The 21,293-nt window shown below is 38.6% G+C and overlaps 1 protein-coding gene across 3 annotated transcripts in view; it reads right to left on the bottom strand.

The window, feature by feature from the left end:
* RBM6 (RNA binding motif protein 6) overlaps window positions 1-21,293 on the bottom strand; it is a 104,931-nt gene that overhangs the window by 55,477 nt on the left and 28,161 nt on the right. The window contains exons 5-6 of one of the 3 annotated variants that reach the window (XM_059939685.1): window positions 20,928-20,997; window positions 2,445-2,518 (exon numbers count right to left, since the gene is read on the bottom strand). In XM_059939685.1, coding sequence (XP_059795668.1) covers window positions 2,445-2,518; window positions 20,928-20,997 — 144 coding nt within the window. Of the gene's footprint in view, window positions 1-2,444; window positions 2,522-20,927; window positions 21,000-21,293 lie in introns of those variants that run through there. The other 2 variants (XM_059939688.1, XM_059939686.1) reach the window with 2 other exon arrangements.

Below are 21,293 nucleotides of genomic sequence, written 5' to 3'. Positions count from 1 at the left end.
GGGTAACAGAGGGAACTGAGGCCAAGGGAGGTTAAGAAATTTGCCAGAGACAACCAAGCTAGGAAGTAACATCTGACTATAGAACCTACACTCCTCTTTTCTATGCTATACTACCTAATTACAAATATCCCCCTGAATATTCCATTCTCAAAATTTTTCTCATCAGAATGATTTGTACACATCTGAGCTGTGGTAAAGGTTATTAAAAGAATATTGACTGGGTCATGAAGTCTATGCAGTTCAGCGAGAGGATTCTATTGCATGGCGGTGTTAGCAGTGTGACCTCTGTCCCACGGCTAGGGGAAGAATAAAAATTTAGGAAATGGGGTTGACTGAATAAGGGTATGGTGATGCCTTATTAAGAAATAACTCCAGTGAATACTGAAAACGTTATCAGACAGAATTTGGAGTTTATCTGAGAGAACACTCTATGGAATCCGTGAGTACCACATAATCTCTGTCACCTTTCTTAGTATGAGATTATAAGGTCCTAGAAGACAGAGGCTGTCTCTTACTTGCTCTCCTGCACAGAGTGACATATGGTACCCTATGCAAGAGCATGGTTACCCGTCAAAACATTCTATTTCACATCTAGAAAAATTCTGGCCTTGCTCCTGCTTTATTCTGGTGTCCCATTCACTGGGCAAAGGTCATTCATGAGGGATCTGGGAGTCCTAAGAGTGTTCAAAGAATGGGTGGGAAGGGTGGGGGGAGATATGTCTATAGGCCACACCCCCTTGACACTGCTTGTGTAAATGAACATTTTTCCAGATGTACCTCTAACAGAAATCCAGCATAAGGATAATCCTTATTTTTAAAGAAGGCTGCCCTAGTTCTATTTGACATTACTCTTTAGGAGGCTGGATACTTTAGATAGGATTTTTTGGGGGATAGAAGGAAGAGGCAGTTAAGACACAATATGGTTATTTTTAAGATTAAATAGCTCTGATAAAAAGCAACATCCTTCTAGGAGAAACACACAGTTGGGAGAATGGTACAAAAGAAATGGCATCTGCCATGGCTCCCCATTTATGTTTCTACCACTCACAATATTCTTTAGTACAGTGGCAAAGGATTTAAAGATTACTCACTGATAAAGACAAGAGGCTTATGAATTAAATGAATGTTCTCAAATTAGGACAGATTGTTAGAATGGAATCAACCATAAGCATACAGACTAGGACTTTTATTCCTCTCTCCAAATATTGGCAGATAGCATTTTCTGACACATAATTAGTATCTGTTAAATGACTGACTCAATGATGGACACTGAACAAATCAGGCAACAAGAATTCTGTCAAGGGGATATGGTCCTAATGCAGTCATTTTCTGAGGATCTAACAGTATTTATACTACTAACAATAGGAATGGATACGTCAAGTTTCCTCTAATTACTTCTTGATCCCAGAGGATTTAGAGCATGTCATCTCCATTGCCATAAAGGGGGAACATGGTCAAAGAAGGGAAAAAGTTAAATGTGATGAGCCATGCTGAATGGAACAAAGCTGATGAAAGGGCATTAGGCTATGAAAGAGGAACAGTTCCCATGCAATACTACTCTTCTCTGGCAGAGCCTTCTTTTAAGATTCTGGGTGCATCGCAATCACAATGTTAAGCACAGGCAGTGGGTACATAAAAATCAAACTGTATCACTAAGCTTCTTTCTCCCACTTTACAGATGGAGGAACTAACACACCACAAAGAAAACAACTTTCCCCAAGGAAACACGATGACAAGGATTCTATCCATTTCATAATTCCTCCCAAAACTACCAGGCAGCGTTCAATTAAAGACCCAGATGACAGTTCTAGGTGGCAAGCTAAATACATCTAGGTGTTTCAAACATAAGGTGAGTACAGATTCAGATTCACCAGCTCTGACTATATGCAGCTAAGAACTTGAGTACGAAACCCCAATTTGCAAAGAACAATGATGAATGCAAAAGACCCCAACAATCAACAACTAACTCTCTTCTCCCCATTGGCCCTCTTCCAAAAGTAGCACACGCAGGCAGGACCTGAGTGCCACAGGAATTGCCATCAGTGGTCTTCACCCTAGGTCTGGGTGTAAGTACTGACCTAGAATTCCTGTGCCAGGAAGTTCCTTCAGATCACAGACAGGCAAGGATCATTCTTTGCATCTGGATCCCAAGCTCAGTCACATTCCAAAGGGAAGCACTCCAGACCTGTCATTTTTTTCCATCTACTGTCCTTGGAATATGGTGCAACTAGAACTGAATGCTATTTTTTAAAATACACTCTGTGCCCATTAACTCTTCTAGAGAAACCTTCCCAGCTTCTTTTAAAGTTTCTCCTGGTTGGAATGTGGTATGCTCCAAATACAGATTTCTGGTACCTTTCCAAAGTTTAATCATTTGAAGCCCTCCCTCCCCATACATAAAAAATATATCCTTCCAGCATCATTTGACCGAAGTATAAAGCAACCTGGTTGGCCTCCATGCATCCGATGGCATCTTCCAAGAGTGAAAACTCCACGCAGACATAGCCATAGTCGTAACCTGGGGACAGCATTTAAATACAGACGGGAGTGGTGTTAGTGCCTTGAAAACACAAAAGACACACTTAAATCCCCTGTTTCTGAACCCCTTAAACACAAGCCCTCCCCACAGCCCCCCACCTCCCCTGTACTAGGCAAAGCTGCTACCCCAAACAGAAAAAAGTACTGAAGGAAAGTCTGGATGTTTGTGGACTTAGAAAGTCATTCCAAAATGGCCTTTTCTATTAACCAAGAAGATTCTTTGCCCTCTTTAGCACTGATGATCTGGTGAGGGTGCCCCAGAATTGGTTAATCCCACAGAAAGTTCAAAGGGGGACCCAAAACATTTTAACCACAGGCTGAGTCTTCTGGAAAAACAAGGTCAACAAGAACAGGAAAGTATCTGGAAAAAAAAATGTATCCCGAGAGAGGAAGGAGAAGCAATTATCTCAAAGCTATGCTAATAGTCACCACTTATCAAGCAGAAACCACCTTCAAAGACAGAAGTGCTGACAGACTGAGGCAACTATATACCACAGGAAGCTTCTGGTTGGCAGGGGACAGACCATTATCAGGTCTCCTCTTTTTTTCCTTGTTTCAACTCAAGTCATAAGCCAGCTAAAATCTTTATGAAAGGAAGAAGGTGTAAAAGCATAAGTAAGTACAAATGGCTGGGTCCAAAACTGTGCTTATGCACAAAGTTGGGGTAGGCTGGGGGAGAGACAGGAATTGTTAGCAATCAGTACAATGTTCAAGAATTGTATGTACCATCAGAGTACAAAACACCCTTCACCATTTTCCTGAGCAAGTGTCATTTGTGACTCTCGTGACCCATGAGATGGGAAGTCATGGGATTTACAAGCTGATAAACTCTAACACTAACCCCATCCTATAATTTCCTTGATACTGCCACCATATGACTACAAAAATATACTTATTAAAGCAATGCTCCACAAGTGGCTTCCATGTTTCCTCCACTGCCTCACAGGATAAAGAAGTTCATCTTTAGGAGTGACACTGTGCAGATGGAACACCAAGAAAAAGATGTGATTTGTTCAAATAAGAAGTAAAACTCAGGGGCTTCCCTGGTGGTGCAGTGGTTAAGAATCCGCCTGCCAATGCAGGGGACATGGGTTCGATCCCTGGCCCGGGAAGATCCCACATGCTGCGGAGCAGCTAAGCCCGTGTGCCAGAACTACTGAGCCTGAGCTCTAGAGCCCGTGCTCTGCAACAAGAGAAGCCACGACAATGAGAAGCCTGTGCACCACAATGAAGAGTAGCCCCCGCTCGCCACAACTAGAGAAAGCCCGTGTGCAGCAATGAAGACCCAACACAGCCAAAAATTTTTAAAAAAACACAAATAAATAAATTTATTTAAAAAAAAAAAAAGAAATAAAACTCAGGGAAAGAGAAACCACAAAAAACCTAGGTCAATTATGAGCACAAAGTATATATAATAACAGAAAACTGGTATCATTGAATCAAGGTAATAAAGACCAAAAAAAGAAAAAAAAAAAAAAAGGAAAAGGAAGAGGAAAACAACAAAAAAAAAGCTAGGGCAAGAGAAAATATAACTTAAAAACAGACCAAACTTGGTGAAATGGGTTGGATCCCTTGTCACATGGAATGAATGGCCTGAAATGTTTTATTATGATATAGGTAAGGCTTTAGATCTGTTACATACTCCAAGTTCATTACGAAATGTTACAATGGTATAATTTGATTCTTCCTTTGAATTTTAGGAAATGACCGGGAAGAAAAGAAAGCTACTAGAAATCTCAGCACCACCTTAGGTGGACAGAGACTTTGTACCTGATTTCACAGCTCTGACCAACACAGATTAGAACTAACCCCTGGAATCTCTATTTAAACTTACCACAACAAAATCAGTCTTCTCTGATTAGTAACTATTTGGAGAAATGAAACTACTTTAGAGAAACAGTATATGCATTTGTATATACCCTATTAACAGCAGAAATTGTTTTGTTACATATTTCCTTTCAAGTGGATTTTCTTGATTCAACTCAGTGAACATCTCATACGTAAAACATTCTGCATTTTGTAAAGGGCTCTGAGTGTTCTTGGGAAACACTGCAGAAGAGCAGAAGCAACTAAAGTTCCTTTTATCACCAAGTATCTACTGTAAACATTCAAATTCATGTCCACAATCAGAAAGGGGCAGCCATGGAACAAACAGATATACTCTCAAGTGTGTTGATTACCTCTACAGAACACTGTCAAAGGAGCGTCCAGGTGTGTGGAAAGCAAACCCTCTCCATAGCTGCCAAAATGAAAAACACAGGGAACCAACACCAAATTGGCAAAGCCCTGAGTTTCCTTTCTGTTCTTAAAGAAGTAACTATTGTGGCCCAGAGGAGCACACAGAATCTATGTGCATAAAAAGAAAGGATTCATGGCAACATTCATACTTTGCTAAAGAACAAACAGACTTTGATACTAATGTCACTGCAAAGGAAAAGATACTAGAGGAGACATAATGAGCATCTAGAGGAGATATAATGAGCATCTAATAGCATCTCTATACAATCCTGAGATACTATATGTTGACAACGTACTTCAGATATAATGTTTAAATTTATAAGCCCAACATTCAACTTCTTCTGCCTGAAACTTTAGCTATCAAACAAAAACAGAAATTTAAAGTTTAGGGAATTCCCTGGCGATCCAGTGGTTATGACTCGGTGCTCTCACTGCTGGCGTCCAGGTTTGATCCCTGGTCAGGGAACTAAGATGCCGCAAACGATGCAGTGTGGCCAGAAAAAGCAGAAAAGTTTAACTATAATACCTAAAATTTTAAAAATAAATAAATAAAAATTAAAAAGGACCCAATCTTGATCCAAAGCATTTTGTGTTTCCAAGACTCAGAGTTGTACTATAAGGACTTTCATAAATTGCCAAAACGGGTGATGATACCAAGTAATATTTACAAAGCACCTGTAGGTGCAAGACTGTATTCTAAATATTTTACATATAGTTAATCCTCACATGACTATCCTATAAGGTAAATATTATTAACCCCATTTTACCCATCATGGGGAAGCAGTCAAAGAAAGAACAAGTAATTTGTTCAAAATCACTTCAATGCTAAGTAGCAATACCTGGCTTCAAACCCAGTCAGTCCAGATTCAAATTGATGTTAACCACTACACTGTATAAATTAATCTGATTTCCAACCTCCACGGAGCCCAATCACAGAAAGGATCCCACATGCCTGAGCACAGATAAGACTATGTCTATAGTTAAGAAATATTGAAATCTGAGCACAACAGTTATTTTTATTCTAAAATACCTATGGCAGAACCATTGTGAGTGGGCCTGACTGTTCAAGTTAGAAAGCATTCACTTTCATGGATTGAATATACTGGCTATCAAAATTCTTCTAAAAAGACAAAAACCCAAAAGTCTTGTTGTAAATGATGGCTATAAAAATTACAATATGATAAGATACTTGATATAGTATATTGAATATAGTATATTTTAAAAACTTTAAAATTGAGAACAATTATATAAAATGTGTATAGGAAAAAGGACTAGAATTAAATACAATGAAGCTGCAACTAATTCAGAGGTTAGAGACAAAAGTCAGCATTTGAGATGAAAACCATGCATTTTCAATATCATACTTGAACACCCCAAGGTGAAGAACAACATACCATCTCTCAATATAGGTTAAGTCCAACACTGCCAGTTTTTCCTCCAGCGTCGCAACAGATCACGTTTCTTTTGGCTGACACCAGATGAAGAGGTTGGCTTGCATTTAAGGGCCATAATGTATGAAAAATATATCACTTTAAATAACAGAATCACAGCCAGCATAGTGAATGCTCATCCTCAGAGAAAACTGGAGAGACCACCTGAAGCCATAGCCGAGTCACACCCCCAACTCTCATGCTCACTCCATGAGAGGGAAAATGGGGTGTGGGGTAGGGGAGAGGAGTTGAGCAAGCACAGGTGAATATACAGAAATCTGAAAATGATGTAATGTGACACAACTGTAAACAAAAATGATTACAGTGGTTGTATTGAGATAATTGGAATTTTTTTCCTTTAGTTCTCAAATGTAATTTTATAATTCACAGAAAAAGTTCTAGTAGACACAGAAGATGTTCCACTCAGAGACCTAAATGTTCTGAAGACTACCAACCAACCTTGCATTCAGAATTGCTAGGAACCATCTGGAATCATCAAGATGGTAAACTCAGTGTTAACAGTCCCACAGACAGATTCTCACCTAAAAAGAGTAATAAAAAAGTCTCTTTTATTACCTTTTTCTTCCATCATCGCATGCTGGGAAGAAACCTGGTGGGCTGATGGGTCTTTGTGGCTTATTTGTATGACTATTAAAAAGCATATCTTACTCCATTTTCTAACCTAAATGTATAGATTTCTCATAGAAATGTGAATGCTCCTTATACTTTTTTTTGCAGTTGAGAAGGATGAGAACAAGGCCAAGGAAGGAAATCTACAAAGGTAATATTAAATTTTCAATTCTTCTCCATCTTCATTAACAATGTGGTTGCCTGTTCCCCAAAAAAGTATCTGTGATAATAGCTAACCAGGTGCTTAGGGGACAACAAGGTACAGAAAACAAAGCCCTGATAAATAATATCCAATCCCAGAACTAATTCTTTAGTCTCTGTCCCTAGAAAAGCTGACTCAGTGACGCTGACAAACACGGCCCTTGATCATTTAAGCCAACTGTTAGTCTATACCAAGCCCAGTTTTCATAACAGTTATACACCAAGATTATTATCTAGGCAAATGAGATGAGCAGCCCTATATTCAAACTGACCAAGAAAAACCCAACTAAACATAAACAAGTTCAGTTGAATCTCCCATTAGGAGAGTACTGGTTGACTTTGAAAAAGGCCAGAATATACATACCAACTATGAAATGTAAAAAAGAATCAGAATTTTAAAGGACATGGGCAGAGGGAAAAATTAATTTTTTAAATTTTATTGGGTATCTTTGAGGAAAAAGAAAACACAGGGATTTTTCCCTTTAAACAAGGAGTAATATTTCTGTGGAAACAAAGCATTATGAACATAAAAAGCACCATGAAAAATATTAATAGAGATTCAAGAGGGCTTAGTTCTATCGGTCTTGTTTTCCTAATTCCATTTCACTGGGAATATAGGTGTTTAGAAGAAAAGTAAAATATTATCAGGTTAGAGATTTTAACAAAAGTCAAACAGAACTGATCCAGGTATCTGAATTCCCATCAATGGAAATAACATGACAAAGGAGGCCTGTGTGAAAGATTTCCAACAGATACTTTGCTATGTTAAAACCTCAAATGAGTATGTACCTGCAGCTTTCATTAGGAAAATTAGGAAAATATCCGACTTACATGTCAAAATACCATCTGGGAAGAATGAAACTGGCCTATATGAAATCATCACTTTGACATCTTATAAGCACTTTCAATTCTCTCTCCTTCAACTATGCATATAAGGATTGCTGGTTTATAATAAAACAGATGAAACTACAAAGATATACACTGATGATTACTTGTTAAATTTTTGAAAACTGCATATGGTTCTATTTTATCTAGCTTTCCATCTGCACCAGCTGGTTATTTTTTTTAAATATTTTTTTTGGTTTGTATTTTCAAGTAGTTTTCAAAATCCAAAATTAATCTTAGGGTCACTTCATTCTGATGATGGATGGTTCTCGGGCCCAGATTAACATTTGTTAGGAAATTCTCACCCTTATTCAACTCATTTCAATTCCACTGACATTTACAACGCTATGTGAGCACAGAGGAGGGGAGTGTCCTAGCCCTCAGAGAGCTTAGTCTAATGGAAGAGTTATGACACGTAGATAAGCATAGACCATCTCAAAATGCTATGTAAGTCAAAAAAGGGAACATTTTTTTTTTTCTGAACTATAATTGACAAATAATACTGTATTACTTTTAGGATACAACATGATGATTTGATATATGTATATACGGCAAAATGATTACCACAATAAGTTCAGTTAACATCCATCACCATACACAGTTACGATTTGTTTTCCTTGTGGTGGGAACTTTAAAGATCAACTCTTTGCAACCTTCAAATATCCAACACAGTACTGTTAACTATAGTCACAACCCTGTATATTAAATCCCCAGGACTTTTTTAAAATCTGGGAACAACTACTCTTTTTAGAGCCAATGATCTAGTTCAATTTTTGTTCACTTGAAAACAACCAAAAAAACCTACAGAGCCACCACCAGAAATTAGATCTGAGTTTTTCCCCCCAGCTAAGAACACTCCAACCTGACAGGAAAGATGGTACAGGAGTGGCAAAAAGGATCACCCAAGAGAGGAGTAGCATCAATGCTGAAGCAAACTGCCCATGCAGAGAGATGATCCCAGAACAATAGAGGTCCCAGACTAAGTGGGGGAGGGGGATATTTTCACTTCTGTACACCCAACACTAGCATAATACCCGGCACACAGTGTCGCTCAGTCAATGTCACATCACTTGTAATGAGTATCTTCACTGGAGCAACACACAAGAAAGTAACTTCTACAGTTATGTACATAGGCAAGAAGCTACAGCTAATTCACCACGTGCCCTCAGGCAAGCCACTTCTCTCTGGGCCTGGATTATCTCATATGCCAAGTAGCAATGATGGTAACTCCTTTGCAGGGTGGTTTCAGGGGTGCATGAGATAATACATTTCAGTACCCCTGTGCTTCTATTACAAAGCACTCTCAGGGACTAAAGATGAGACAGCTGCCCCTGTGTTGCTGCTAAAATTTTAGCACTGATGAATTTCCTCACTGATTTCTAGTGTATACTAAAAACATATCTGATTTTCCCATAGGTCACAAAGCTATTTTCATTTTGACTGGGAAAGAAAGTATGGCCCATAAACATTTTTTCCCCACTGCCTTGGGTCTTAGTACAAAAAGGACAATTCACCAATGTTCTAAGGGGCTCTGGGAAGGTTCTACAAAGATAATGGCTTCTGAGCTGCAAGTTGTTCAAGATGACAGCAGATCACACTAGCCTAGCCACTCAACTATTCCAGAAGTGAACTAGCATCTAGAGAAGAGTTAGCAGACAGATGGCATTCTGTGAGACTCATGCTGACCAGACCATGAGCCTAGGTCATCTATGCCCTGTAATAGAGAACAGAGGTCCAACAAAAGGTAGCAGGTACCAACCAGATACAGCTTTAGGATCCCCATCTGTGGTATCATAGAGAGATATTTGGTCTTTGCTCCAGTTTCCTGACACAGAGCTCCTAAAACTCTTGGAATTTCCTGAGTGATAAGAGCGATGAGTCTTTTGTTTTAATGAGACGACTCCTGGTGGGCTCCTAGATAGTTCCAGGATGGGGCCTGGTCATCGGAAAAACCAAGACTTGATTAAAAGCTTGGAACTTTCAGCCTCATACCCTAACTTCCAGGGAGGGGAAAGGGGCTGGAGATTGAGTCAATCACCAATGGCCAATGAGGTAATCAATAATGCCTACATAATGGAACCGCCATAAAAACTTCTAAATCATGGGATTTGTAAAGCTTCCAGGTTGGTGAACATATCCACATTCCAGGAGGGTGGTGCATCCTAACTCCATGGGACAGAGGCTTTTACGCTTGGAACCCTTCCAGACCTAAGTACCTATCTACCTCTTCACCTGGTCCTGTATAATAAACTGGTTAAGTGTTTCCCTGAGTCTTGTGAGCCATTCTAGCAAATTATCAAATCTGAAGGGGGTGGGGGATTGTGAGAACCTCCAACAGACGTATGGGTAACCTGGGGATCTGATACTTGTGAATGGCATCTGAAGTAAAGGCAGTGTTGTGGGACTAAGCCCTTAAACCTGTGGAGTCTGACGCTAACTCTGGGTAGTTAGTGTCAGAACTGAAATGAATTATAGGATACCCACTTAGTGCCAGAATTGGTTGGTGTCAGGAGGAAAAAAAATCTCTCACCATCTCTCTGCCTATATGACACAGAGGCATACACCGCTTTCTGCTGACATCACTCCAGAACATATTCAGACCTCCATTTCTCAATTTACATGAAGTTTGTCGCCCCCACTCCCCCCACCCCATGCCAAGTTCAACTGCAAACACCACTGTAATCAGCTAACTTACTGACGGCACTTGTCCTCCATGCAGTCATTTTAAAATACAGGGCTATTCTTGACAAAGATTTACCAAAACCTTTCATCAGATATGTTTGTACATTGTCAAACATACTCACTGTCTTATAAACAAGGTGAGCACTTTCTAGGACTTGATATTAATCTGAAAGCTAAAATGAAAAATTTTCTAAAAAATATAGAATTTTAAATTACTTACAATTAGACAAACAGAACACTCTACTCCCTCAACATAACACCATTGCATAGTTTTAGAAATTAAAATTAAGTCTGTCAGAATTTTTGACAAAAATTTCTTGAGAGGATCTACTCATCCAATATTTTATTTCCAAAGTTAGCACATACATGTTAACTAATGTTAACTAATACTTTCAGGTTGAAGAAACATATCCCAATACTTACACAAATATTATTTAACCACCAATTCACACATAACCTCACACATTGCTACCAGGAATTTTTGTAGCTTGGAGTGTGAGATAAGACAACAGGACTAATATTTTCTTCTTTGATTTGAAGACAAGCAAAGGCAGGAAATCATTTAATTTGTGACACAAATTCAATTGCTAGGTTATTAGGAAAAACCTAATGAAGCTTAAGCTTCATTTATTAAGCAATGATTTTCCTACCCTGTCAGGGACATTTGATTCATCTTTTAAAATGATGTTATCTAAACAACAAGGTCCTACTGTATAGCACCGGGGACTATATTCAATACCTTTGATAAACCATCATGGAAAAGAATATAAAAAAAGAATGTCTATATGTATATAACTGAGTCACTGTGCTGTACAGCAGAGACTGGCACAACATTGTAAATCAACTATACTTCAGTTAAAAAATAAATAAATAAAATTAAAATCAAAATGATCTTATCTAGTCACTTTCCCTCACCAGAGCTATGAAGTACTATTCCACAGCCCCCACCCCAACTCCTGTACCACGGGATTTTCTAACATGTATCTGACGATTGTGACAACCAACACTCATTTCTGATAAATGCAAAAGCACTGGTGGGCATTCAAATAAACACAAAAGGAATTTTTTGTCTTATTTTACTTTGTTTTTCCTTTTCCCCCTGCCCCTAAAACAACTGAATGAACCATGAAAGATATAAACCAAGCCAATGAATATCTTTTTTTTTCTCTTTCCAGTCCAAATCTAGTTTTTAAAATCGTGGTCAAAACAAAAACAAAAAACAGTAGCCCCCACAAAACCAAAAGAGGGAATACCACAACAAAACTAACATTCTTTCAACAGAGTCAGGACTAAGTTCTACAAATGAAATATTACCATTTCCCCTATCCTGGTTCCTAAGGTACATTTTGAGGTGGTTTGGAAGTCACGTTTCAGACCACTCTAAACATCTCAAAGTGCTCCAGATCATTTAAAAACTCCCCTGAAGGGGGCTTCCCTGGTGGCACAGTGGTTGAGAATCTGCCTGCCAATGCAGGGGACACGGGTTCGAGCCCTGGTCTGGGAGGATCCCACATGCCGCGGAGCAACTGGGCCCGTGAGCCACAACTACTGAGCCTGCACGTCTGGAGCCTGTGCTCCACAACAAGAGAGGCCGTGATGGTGAGAGACCCGTGGACCGCGATGAAGAGTGGCCCCCGCTCGCCACAAATAGAGAAAGCCCTCGCACAGAAACGAAGACCCAACGCCGCCAAAAATAAATAAATAAATATATTTAAAAAAACAAAAAAACAAAAAACTCCCCTGAAGGCAAAGCAGCCCTCTTTTAGTAAGGAGAAATAGTAGAGAAACTTCCCCAATACTGAGACTGAAATAACCAAGACCTTCAAGGCCTCCAAAGGTCTCCTATGTAGAAAACAGCTTCTCTCTGAGAATTTACAAATTCTTACAACCCAATTACGTTTTTAGAGGTTGAAAATATTCTTTTTAAAAAATATGCATTGGAACAGAGGTACAATGAGCCTTCCAGAAAGCACACAAAAAAGGTCCATCTGTATGCATTTTTCTCTACTTCTTGTCTGATCATTTCCTATAATACCCATGAAAAGTCTTGATTTATTTTACTTCTCTGAAACTCAGGGGACATCACTTTATTTGCTGATCTCTCTGACCAGTGATTACCTTCAAGCATTCACCTAGGTGTTATTCTCTTTTAATCCTGTTGCCTCTAAAAGCTGTCAACCAATTTTCAAGAAGGCTTATTTTTAAAAATTGAGATGTAATTCACATACCATAAAATGCAGTAGTATATTCACAAAGTAGTGTAATTCAGTAGTGTACAATTCAGTAGTGTATTCACAAAGTAGTGTAATCATTACCACCAAATAGTTCCTAAGAGGCTTGTATTTAACTTAGATAGAAGACCTAAGTGATAACCTAAGTAAGAAACATGGAAGTAGGGAAAAATTGCTTTAATTTACATTCTGAGGGTAGAGAATGTAAGCTAGAAAGGGTGAGCACAAATCAGATGTTCTGCAAGGGGAAAGTTAAAGGAAGAAGCCAATGTACTTTAAATCCTATAAATAGTTTTTATGGATGGTCTCTATCTGCTTCCCATTGAAGGTAACTGTATAAATGACTTTTCCTCCCTGGACTGAAGCTGGGACTCAAGCAGGCTCCTGCACTATGCAGGCTGATTAATGACTCTTTTCTTCTTGCTACTCCATCAGAGGGAACTCTTCAGCGAATTCTTCTAACTACCAAAAGGCACAGGAAGCCCCATACAGCCTTATACAAACTAAGATTCAGACAAAGCCACCTATGCATTTGACCAAAAAGACAAGTGAGGACTATAGAAGCCAGAAGCAATTCTACCTAAAGAAGAGTGAGGAACTCAGAAAGGCAGTGAACCGACACAGGGCTATAAACAGTTCAAACACCTTCTGCATTTCAGAGAGGCAAACTCCATCTCAGCCAAATAGTTCTAGGGAAGAGAATATAACCTGCCAATTAAGGCATCTGCTCATCACTGTCATGCTATACTGTCACCTGTCTGTTCTAACTCCAGATGTCCTGTGTGGTTTAGATAGAGACCTCCAATGCTACATAGTCTACCAACCAAAAACTGCCAAGCTGGTGGTCCTTGCTTCTGAATAAAGTGATGCCTTGGGCTGCGAAGGATGTCCCATTCTCAGATCCAGATTAAGACTCTACACCCAGGACTTCCCTCGTGGCGCAGTGGTTAAGAATCTGCCTGCCAACGCAGGAGACACAGGTTTGAGCCCTGGTACAGGAAGATTCCACATGCTACAGAGCAACTAAGTCCATGCATCACAACTACTGAGCCTGCGCTCTAGAGCCCGTGAGCCACAACTACTGACCTGCGTGCCTAGAGCCCGTGCTCTGCAACAAGAGAAGCCACTGCAATGAGAAGCCCGCGCACCACAACAAAGAGTAGCCCCTGCTCGCTGCAACTACAGAAAGCCCGCGTGCAGCAACGAAGACCCAACACAGCCATAAATAAATAATCAATCAATCAATCAATTAATTAATACCATATTAAAAAAAAAAGACTCGACACCCAAAAGCCCCAAGGAAAGGTAGCATGCAGGGAGCCCAATAACAAAGTCAATAAAAATATTAAAACTTCCCTACCAGGGCTGCAAACTACCACTAACCATCCTTGCTAACTTAAGGGGTTTTAATAAGGAAGCTTAAGTTGAAGAATAAGCCAGCTCCCAGAATAGAAAATGAGTTTCATCTTAAGTGTTAGGGAAGTTAACTACCCCAAAGAAAAAGATTAAGTAAAACCAGAAATTCTTAAATAAATAAATACATTTTATTAAAAAAAAAAAAAAAAACAGAAATTCTAAAGTCTTGCTTTCCAAAACAGTACTGGGATTCTACTTTAAAGTCAGCAACAAACCCTCAAAAGTACCCAGACCTGACCAAGCCCTGAAAACATACTTATATCCTCTTAGGCGACCCCTCCCCCTACTAGCTGACAGACCTAAACTCAAACTTCCCTTAGTCACTAAACCTTAGTGCCTTACTGCTCCTATAAAGTCTACAGGGACCTCAAGCTATCATTCCCAATAGTCCAGTGAGCCCCTATTCTGCAGTAAGTAACACACCACCTAATGAGGTTCAGAATACATCATCATCAGAGACAACTCGCTCATGTCTCTGCTTATGGTACTTAGCCAAGTTGTCCATTTCCAGAGTCTACACCAAGGTAATCTCTCAGGAGAGGTGAGGGTACCTTAAAGTGAGGGTAAGAGTCACAAAACATCCATATTCTCTAACAGGACCTTCTACTCAAAGTCTTTGGGGTGGGAAACATTAAAAATGAAATAAACAAAACCAATCCCCAGGTAATGCCAAGGATGACTAAAATTAACCCTAGTTCCAGCACCTCTCCCCAGTTCACCTGATCCCTCTAGGACCGCATCACAGGATTCTTCTCCAGGTGTACTGTTCTCCGCTCAGCCATAGAGTCCATCCACTGCCTCCACAAGGCCCACACAGCCCTAAAAAGTGCCTCTTGGCTTCCCAGACATTCTTATTTTTAAAGCTCAGCCACCTTTCCTTAAGGCTCATCTGTAAACACCCTCCCCAAATGTGGTACCAAACCCAGTAAGTCTCCTGGTTGAAAACATCTTCTGTAGTTTTAGAGATGTGACAAGTAAGTGTGATATTTTCTGATTGGTCAGTTTTCCCCTAAGAACTAAAAGTTTTACTTGTCTATTCTGTAAGTGTCAGAAAAAAAAAGCAAAAATGTGTATTTGCATTTTCCAACTATAATTTATTTTTTATAAATGATGTTGAGCTACTCCATCTGGAATACCATAAACTATGCATGTTTTGTATCATCAGTGTCAACCCATTTCACAATGGATTTCTGCCCCTAAACTGAAAGATCCTCTCAGAGTTTTTTCTTTTCTTAAGGAAGGCACTTCTGTTTTATCAACACAGAGGTAAAAACTCAAACCATTTCAATTGTGAAAAATGAAAGGATATGAGCCTGCTTCCTTAATAAATGCAGAGAGCCTCTGACACTTTCAATATACCCAAAATGCTAGGGTACGAGACCAAGTGACTTGGTTGCTGCAAATGCTTACTTCCTAAGAAGAAATTTCCTTCACAGGGTCACAAAAACTGTGTCCACTCACTGTATGAACACTGACAGAATCAAAGCAAGATATTGTTTCTTCCTACTAACACCACGTTATTAACCTTCTAACTTTCTGACACTACTTAATGAAGCAGTACTAAAACAATTCTGTAGCACTTCAGTTTACTGTAAGAGAGTTACTTTCTATGTCTGAGACTTATTAGGAAACATAATCCATAAGCTATACTGTTTTTACTTAAATGATACAAATTCCTTTGGGAAAAAAATCACAGCAAGCTTTATACTGTCAGTATTCAAGTCCATCTAAAAATCAACAGCAGTTCTGTCTTCATTCAAATATCAGAGAAATACTGTGAGAATGAGAACATCTACAACCATTCCAAGACCTCTGGAGGAAGTATGCTACATAAACAGAAAGAACAACTAAGAACATAAAATAACATCAACACTACTCCAGTTCCTGCCCCAGCTCTGTACAGCAGAACTGATATCAGGTAGCCAAGGCCCTGCCATGGGCTCTTAAGGCACATATGCATTAGGCTTTTCTACTTACAGAAGGTCCACTTGCTTACTGTCTATTTTAAACGGTGCAAAAAAGTTCTAGAATAAAGACTATAAACAAATAATCTAATGCAATCATTCTCACAATTCAGGGTGCATCAAAAATCGCATGGAGGGACTTCCCTGGTGGCACAGTGGTTAAGGCTCCACACTCCCAATGCAGGGGGCCCCGGTCTGATCCCTGATCAGGGAACTAGATCCCACATGCATGCTGCAACTAAGAGTTCGCATGTCACAACTAAGGAGCCTGCCTGCCGCATCTAAGACCCGGCACGACCAAATAAATAAATAAATACATAAAATAGACATTAAAAAAAAATCGCATGGAGGGCTTGTTAAAGCAGAGATTGGTAGGCCCCACCCCCAGAGTTCCTGATTCAGAAGGTCTAGAAAGGAGTCTGAAAATATGTATTTCTAACAAGTTCAGAGGTAGTACTGACACTGCTGGTCCAGGATCCACTCTGAGAACCACTGCTCTATAGTTTGTTGACAGAAATAGTTCACTGTAGTCTTTATCTTGCAAGATTTCTGCTGATTGTTTAAAAATAGGATACATCAGATTTACGTCAGTTTTTCACATTTTTATTGGAAATAATTTCCAAGTTACAAAAAAAGTTGCAAGAACAGTACAAAGAACACACTCATATGCCCATTACCAGTTTCATCTATTGATACATGTTGTCATATCTACTCCCTTCCTTCTCCATATTCATCAAATTTTTTTTCTAAACCCCATGAGAGAAAACTGCATACATCCTGGTCCTTTACTTCTAAAAACTTCACTGTGTATTTCCTAAGAATAAGGATGTTCTCTTACATAACCACAGTAGTTACCAACTTCAGTGAATTTAACATTGATACACCACTGCCACAATCAATATATAAAACAGTTCCATTATGCCCCCCAATTCTTATGCTTCCATTTTACAGTCAACTCCTCCCCCAATACCTTGGCAACCACTATCTTCTATTACTATAATTTTGCTTTTTCCAGAATGTCATATAAATAGGATCATACAGTATGCAGTATTTTTTAAAATTATAATCAAATACAGAGAACATAAAATGCACCATTTTAAAGTGTACAATTCAGTGACATTAAGTACATTCACCGTGTTATGCAACCATCACCACTATCTAGTTCCAGAAGAACATTTTTATCACCCCAAAAGGAAACCCCATACCCATTAAGCAGTCACTCCCCTTTTCCCTCTTCTCCAGCCCCTAACAACCACCAAACTACCCAATCCATTTTCTGTCTCTACAGATATGCCTATTCTGGATATTTCATATAAATGGAATCAGACAATATGTGGTCTTTTGTGTCTGGTTCTTTCACTGAGCATAATGTTTTCAAGGTTCATTCAAGTTGTAGCATGTATCAGTACTTTATTTCTTTTCAGGGCAGTATGTAGCCTTTTGAGTCTAGTTTCTTTCACTTAGCATAATGCCTTTGAGATTCATCCATGTTGTTACATGCACACATAGTTTCATCATTTTTGCTGCTGAGTAGTATTCCATTGTATGTGTATACTAGAATTTGTTTGCTCAGTCACCAAAAGACATTTCATTCCTGATACTTTCCCCAGGAATATAATCATGTAAGTCAAGGTACTTTTACAACTAATAGGGTTATTATATATTTGCACATGGCAATAGAAAAACTCAAACGTACACAATATGTGTGGGTTCACAGTCCCTTATCTGCAATTCCAAAATCCAAATATCCCCTAAATACCAAGTTTTTGGTAAATTTTCAGCGAAGTCATTTGGAGACAAATCTTGACCTATATACTACACTTAGTCTCTTTATAGTCATCTTCTTAGTGAGAATATTCATTTTGCTGCAGAAGTATTACGTCTGATACACATCCCACTGGGAGAAATAATTCATGTATGAGCTACGTACCACATTACCTTTCTATATTCAGAAAAATTCATAAATTCATCTGACCCCACAGATTTTGGATAGAAGTTGTGGCCCTGTACTTACACAGCTCTAAATGAGACAAAAATTAAACTGATATTACTTGAGTCAGTGAAGAGGCATTAATGTTTTCTCTGTTACAGACTAGCTCCCCAATACATCAACTAAAAGGATGAACTCTACCCCACAATCCCCCTCTTATGATCAACATCCATCCTACATGGTCTCTGGAGGTTATCCTAGCCTAAAAAATTGACTGCCATTTATAAAAGACAACATTTCTATTAAAATTCACTCAAAACCTTTGAACAAGTAAATGTTAAAGTTCTCAGAACATCTGATTGTTTCAAGGTATGTTCTTCAGCAGATACATAAGAGTGCACGGCTGTGAAACCTAAACTACCTTTTAATGCACCTCACCTGAAAGGAGACCACAGCTGCTCTCCATATACATTACTCCACATACACCACATTATTCATTCCAGGCATGCTGGGAACCCATCAGGGCCTGGCATAGTGTCAAGAACTGGGTAAACAGGAGGGAACAAGACAGACGAGGCTCCTGCTATCATGGAGCTAACTCTCTAGTGAGAGGAATAAGACACACAAAACCACTGAGAAAAATATCAAAGTGATAAATCCTATGATGACAAACCCAGATACAATAAAAAATGACTGAGAAGTGATTTTAGATTGGATGGTGAGGCAAGGCCTCTGAGAGTTGAAACTGAAGCCAAGAACTAAACCCCAAAAGAAAAGTGAGGATCAGTGGGAAGAGCAGTGCAAAGGCCCTGACAGAGAAAGAAGTCTTTATTCGCCAAGGACTACAGAAAGGCTCAGTGTGGCTAGAGTATAATAAGAAAGGTGGAGAGCAGTATGGGATGAGGTCAGACAAACAGCCAAGGGCAAACTCATGCAGGACTGTGTAAGTCAAAACAAGAAGTTGGGAATTTCTTCCAACTGAGATGGAAAGGTGTTAAAGGGTGTTAGGCAGGGGAATAACATGATCTGACCGATAATTTTAAAAGTTCATTCTACTTGCCACGCAGTGATGTAATATGGATAACATGGGACTGGTAATCCAATCCATTCATTTTAAAAGGTATATATATATATACACACATATATGTATGTGCATATATATATTTTTATTATACTATCACTTCATATATTAAAATGCCAAGAAAAGTGCATTTCCTGAAAGCTGATTTTTTTTTTTTTTTATAAAACCACTGTCCTGTCTTGAATGATTTCACATGTGTATCAATATCTCTGGTGTGCCAGCTACAACTTTAATAGCTACCACAGCCAGGAAATTTAAGAACTCCCTCTGTAAACCGTGTAAGTTAATGTAGGTTTTACTCTGCTAATAAATCCGACAATATACATAGAAAGTCAATGAGTACTAAAGAAATGGAAGAATTGCAACTGCTGCTATTTAAACATCAAGACATGTCTTTTTCCTAAAAATACCAATACTTAACGAAAGCACAGTTCATGAAACAAGATAAAAGCTGAAATTATTGCCCTATGAGTCAAAAAGCAACGGCAGCCTATAAATTCTATTTTTAATTCCCAAAGTTAATAGTAAATCAAGAAAGTCTGTATGAGACACATGCCCCACCCTGCCAAAAAAGTGGTGTGCGAGAACAACTACTCTTAGTCATGTTTCCACAAATTTAGAGTTGACGTATTTAAAACAAGGAAACAATAGCTTCCTGAGAAATAATGCTTCTGAGTTTGCTGTCAAATTACAGAAAAAAAATTTCTGTACTTAACTCAAACACCAGATTATTTCAAGCACAAAAATTTGTTTTTGTGGATAGTTTTCCTCTGTAGAACCAATTGAAAGAAGCTATCTAGTTAATGCAAAAATTTTATTCCATGGTAAACTGTTTAAAAGTAAACTATCTACTCAAAAATATGGCTTACTCTTACTTGAAGAGTTCTTTAACATGAATTACTGAAATTCTAAGTTTTGTGAAAAAACGAATGCTCTACTTCTTCAATTTAAAATTCTGCAAAATAGATAACTTAAATATTACCTTTGTTTTTAAACCACTTCATATGTGTAGTCCTAAAAATACTGGTCCAATACCTTGAGTGCATGGCATTTCACTTTTGATTACTTTTTTTGTAATAAGATTTGAAGAAACTGACCAAACTTGGTACTCTAAAATACTAGGAGGATATTCTGAAAATCTAATCTGCAGTTCAGACCACAGAACAGAGGTCAAAAAGAAAGCTCTTCTGGATCTATTCATGGGTTTCAACAAAATAGCTGTTGCAGGAGTCTGTTCGCAGAATAAGACTAAAATTTCAAGAAACCACTAATCTGTACAATTTCTCTGGAAAGTTGAAAATTCCACGCTGAAGAAATGAAATGTAAAATTTTACATATAGTAAGATAATTAAAATCTTACCAGGCTCAAACGTAAACATTCCACCACCATGAAGAACATAAGCAGTAAGTTTAATGATTTAATTATATAAAATATATTTGGGGACAAATGCTACAACACTCACTTTATATCTCACAGGCACTCAGAAGAACTGGAACATGCATCCTTATTGCCTATGTGTGGACAAACGTCCACAAAGAACCACAGCTAACACTAAAGCTGGCTGTTATTTGAAGGCATCAACAGGAGACTTCCGAAAATCTTAACTATGGTTTCTTAAAAAAATTTTGAGTAGCACAAGATGAAGAGATCTGACAAAGACTCTTCCTAACCCAAGGCTGCATGCAAGTCATGAAACTCACCTGTGTTATACTCCTTCAACTGCAAGTCCTTTACAGGCATGCCATCAGGAGTCCGAAAGGCATGAAGAATCTGCAAGAATATGGTATGTACAGTAATGATACACATCATAATCAAATATTGAATATTATATTTCCCCTAGTGGCTTTTATTCTACGTAATTTAAAGCTATGATTAATTTACAAAGGCAAAATTGAGCCATACACACTCCAGGCATTCAAAAACTGCTGAATAAGTAGAACATAATTATTTAAAAATTCTCAAGTACATAAAAAAGGCAGAAGAGCATAACCTCAAGAACTCAAGCTCTGAAATCATACTGCCTGTATTCCAAGCCTCTCCTGCTCATGTGCTGTGTAACCTTTCAG

Source organism: Balaenoptera ricei, chromosome 11 (assembly GCF_028023285.1).
Source record: "Balaenoptera ricei isolate mBalRic1 chromosome 11, mBalRic1.hap2, whole genome shotgun sequence".
Classification (NCBI taxonomy): domain Eukaryota; kingdom Metazoa; phylum Chordata; class Mammalia; order Artiodactyla; family Balaenopteridae; genus Balaenoptera; species Balaenoptera ricei.
The sequence above is the reverse complement of the archived record's forward strand: the minus strand, read 5'-3'. Positions and strand labels throughout refer to the sequence as shown.